The sequence below is a fragment of the Aplysia californica genome, unplaced genomic scaffold, assembly GCF_000002075.1.
Source record: "Aplysia californica isolate F4 #8 unplaced genomic scaffold, AplCal3.0 scaffold00837, whole genome shotgun sequence".
Classification (NCBI taxonomy): Eukaryota; Metazoa; Mollusca; class Gastropoda; order Aplysiida; family Aplysiidae; genus Aplysia; species Aplysia californica.
In genome coordinates, this window is record NW_004798107.1 from 194,303 (window position 1) to 197,421 (window position 3,119).

At 39.7% G+C, this 3,119-nt stretch overlaps 1 protein-coding gene across 1 annotated transcript in view; it reads left to right on the plus strand.

The window, feature by feature from the left end:
• The window catches only part of LOC118478688 (rho family-interacting cell polarization regulator 1-like), an 11,768-nt gene extending 11,581 nt beyond the window's left edge, over window positions 1–187 (plus strand). Inside the window, exon 2 of the mRNA XM_035972778.1 lies at window positions 112–187. Coding sequence (XP_035828671.1) covers window positions 112–187 — 76 coding nt within the window. The remainder of the gene's footprint in view (window positions 1–111) is intronic.
• The last annotated feature ends 2,932 nt before the right edge of the window (window positions 188–3,119 follow it).

The window sequence follows — 3,119 nt, forward strand, 5'->3', positions numbered from 1 at the left end:
ACACACACACACACACACACACACACACACACTGAAAAGGTTTTGTGAACGAAAGTCTCTACATCAGTGTGCTCCAGAAACAATCCCACAATCCGTTTGTACAAATTCCAGGAAAGGAAACATGAAGGTTCTCAACTTTAGAGATGAGGCTTCGGTCCCAACATCCGTGTCAGCCACACAAAGATAGTCTAGAAAGAAAGGTCCTATTGTGAGTTTTACGACCACGCACATCACGTCAGTTGAGTACATGTACTAGATTGTCTGAATGAAAAGTGACTGCAGCAAACCTGCACTTATCACTACATACTACATGGCATTGGACAGAAGGGCGAATGAAGTTTGTATAAAAAGTCTCTTCAGGCAAGTATCACTGGCGATACACATGGGGAATACAAAGATGTTAAAGGGTGGGTGTTTTGTCCAATAACTTTAAAAGCTCTATCTGGTGAAAACAATGATTTATGAATAAGCAAATTATTTTACAATAGAATTAAAAGGCAGTAAATGAAAAGTCAAAGAGATAGTCTTATAATGGATGAGAGCCTGAAATCCATCCCAGCAAAATTTAAGTTTTTAAATTCCAGTTTTACATAATGTCCTGGATGTCATTGATCAATGTGATTCTCTGGCTGTTGGCTAAAAGAAGTTGATTGTTCATTTTCTTTGTGCATATTGGTACATTTCTACTTTTTTTAAAAATCAGTTAATATTCAACTAATTATTTTTAACTTGTTATGTAAGTTGAAGCTTGCAAAGACACTAAAATGATGATTTGTTTGGGGTGTTTTTTTAAGCCTTGTTTTAAGTCATTCAGTCCGAGCTGTCAGTCGGTCACATTCGCCATGTAAGATAGCACAGTTCGGATTTACTCAAGCTGCATCTATTTGGTAAGGAAATCAAAGCCCTTCCTTTCACATTCCTTATATCTATGAACAAGGGGAATACTTTTTCAACATTCAGAGCAATGTAGGTCTATCATACAGTACCTACAACTCTAGCCTGACACAACGCCAGTCCGCCACAAAGTCTGTAAGAGTACAACTCTAAAAGTGGGCCTACTGATTGGAATATATCCAAATCGCACTGGGATGTTTGTCTACATCTGCTAAATATGCATGCCAAATTTCAATTTTGTCCCACTGTTTATTTTCAAAGAAATGGTTGGATAAAGTACAAAAATCTTCTTATTTATCAGTCGCTCTCATACCGGCTTGCCAAAATGCAGTTGCAGGGACATTTGAATAGACATAAAGTCCTTGAACAGCTTGTTCTCCCTGAAAAAATTAATAGAGGGCTGAGGGAGGCCGAGAACAACTCACTTAGAGAACTTGGACAGTTGAAAACTAGGAAAACCCAGAACAATAAAAAAAAAATTTCCCTTGCCCATCTATATGAGATTGACGCCATCTGATTAGTAGAAAAAAGTGCATATGATTGTGTCCAATAGTGTATTACATCCAAATTGTATTACATGCATACTTAGTAGAACAATTAACTGTAATAGCGGATAGAGATTCCAGGATTATAGATGTAAGTCATTGATCTGAGAGCGGTGATGATTTTAGAATTAATAGTGGTGATGAGTGATGATGAGGGATTGCGTTTAGGTAATGTTAGCGTTAGTCCTATCTTCCCTTCCTCTATCCCATTCCCTACTGGAACCATCTTTACGGTCACCATGAAGTTCCGAAATGTTAGCCTATTCTATCGGGCCAAGACAAGTGTAGAGAGGAGCTAAGTGGGAAGACAGTATAGGGGCAGGTATGTTGGGGTATTTGTAAGCGGGTTGTAGACAGCAAGTTGGCAGATTACGATCTTTAAAATTGCAGCATTCTACTCCCTGTTTCTTTGTCCCGAGTATTCTTTTAGAGTCCAATTGAGCTTGGAGAGATTCTGACACAGGATCCTCGAACCCAAGTCGAGAGGGCACAATTTACACAGAATATTGTGTCCCCTCGCCTCAGGGGGAGCAACCTCAAACTCCCAAATCAAGTACCCTATGTCTGAATCCTCTCAGTCTCGTCCAATACATGTATTGGTAGATGTATAATTTCATTGCTAACGTTAGAAGCAATTCCTACATTTAACAAGCCAATTTTGTGGAAATGCTGGCTGAATGTGTTTTAGTGGTTAGAAATGACTAGAGAGCAAGCGGGAGACATATATAGATAGAGAGAGAGGGAGATAGAGAGAGAGAGAGAGAGAGAGAGAGAGAGAGAGAGAGAGAGAGAGAGAGAGAGGGAAAGAGAGAGCGGGAGGGACAGTAGGGGGGGGGTGGCGAGATAGGAAGGGCTTAGTGGCGGGCAATGAATATGACGGCGATGATATGAAGTTATGGGGCTGGAGAAGGTAAACAGATAGGTAGATAGCCATACTGAGACAGGAGATAGCGATAGAAAGTCAGAACAATAAATTAATATAGGTTTTTTTTAACATTCGAGCAGAAACATGGAAAGTGAAAAGGAACCACCAAAGTCAGTTTCCGATTTGGCACTTAGTGATGATGATGATGATTTTGTTCAGACGACGTGCAGAAAACATCCAGGTTTCCCGCCAAGTTGTCCAGAAATGAATACAGATGGGCCCGAAGACAGACAAGACAACTCACGGGCATTCAAAACGCGTTCCCCTCAACGGCAGTGACATGACGGAGAACTCTTCTTAAATCTACAACGGTCGTCAGTACTCACTCACTACCATTACAGAATTCCTTGCACGGTCTCTTCTGCTGCAATCAATGCACGTCAATTTGGTCAAAACAATCACTTGTATTATTTTATTTAGCAAAGCTTAGGGATCCATCCTGAGGTCTTATCAAAGTTATCAAGTGTTCTTCTGCACAACTAGTTTTCATCAAACATTGTGAGGAACCTAAAGGTTCAAAACTGAGTGCAATATGAATTAATCTTGAGATTGACAATATTTCATCAGACAAGTCTGTCCTGTCAAGAAAACAAGAGACCCGCCTTCGAAGCAAAACACTTTATTGTGCTTCATTTTTGTGTGTGTGTTTTTTTCAGTCACAGTTCAAATTTAAAACAAAATCAAAAGAAAAAAACAACCCCCAAAACAACCCCGAAAAACAAAACAAGATAGCAAAAGTCACGTTCCTCAACTTA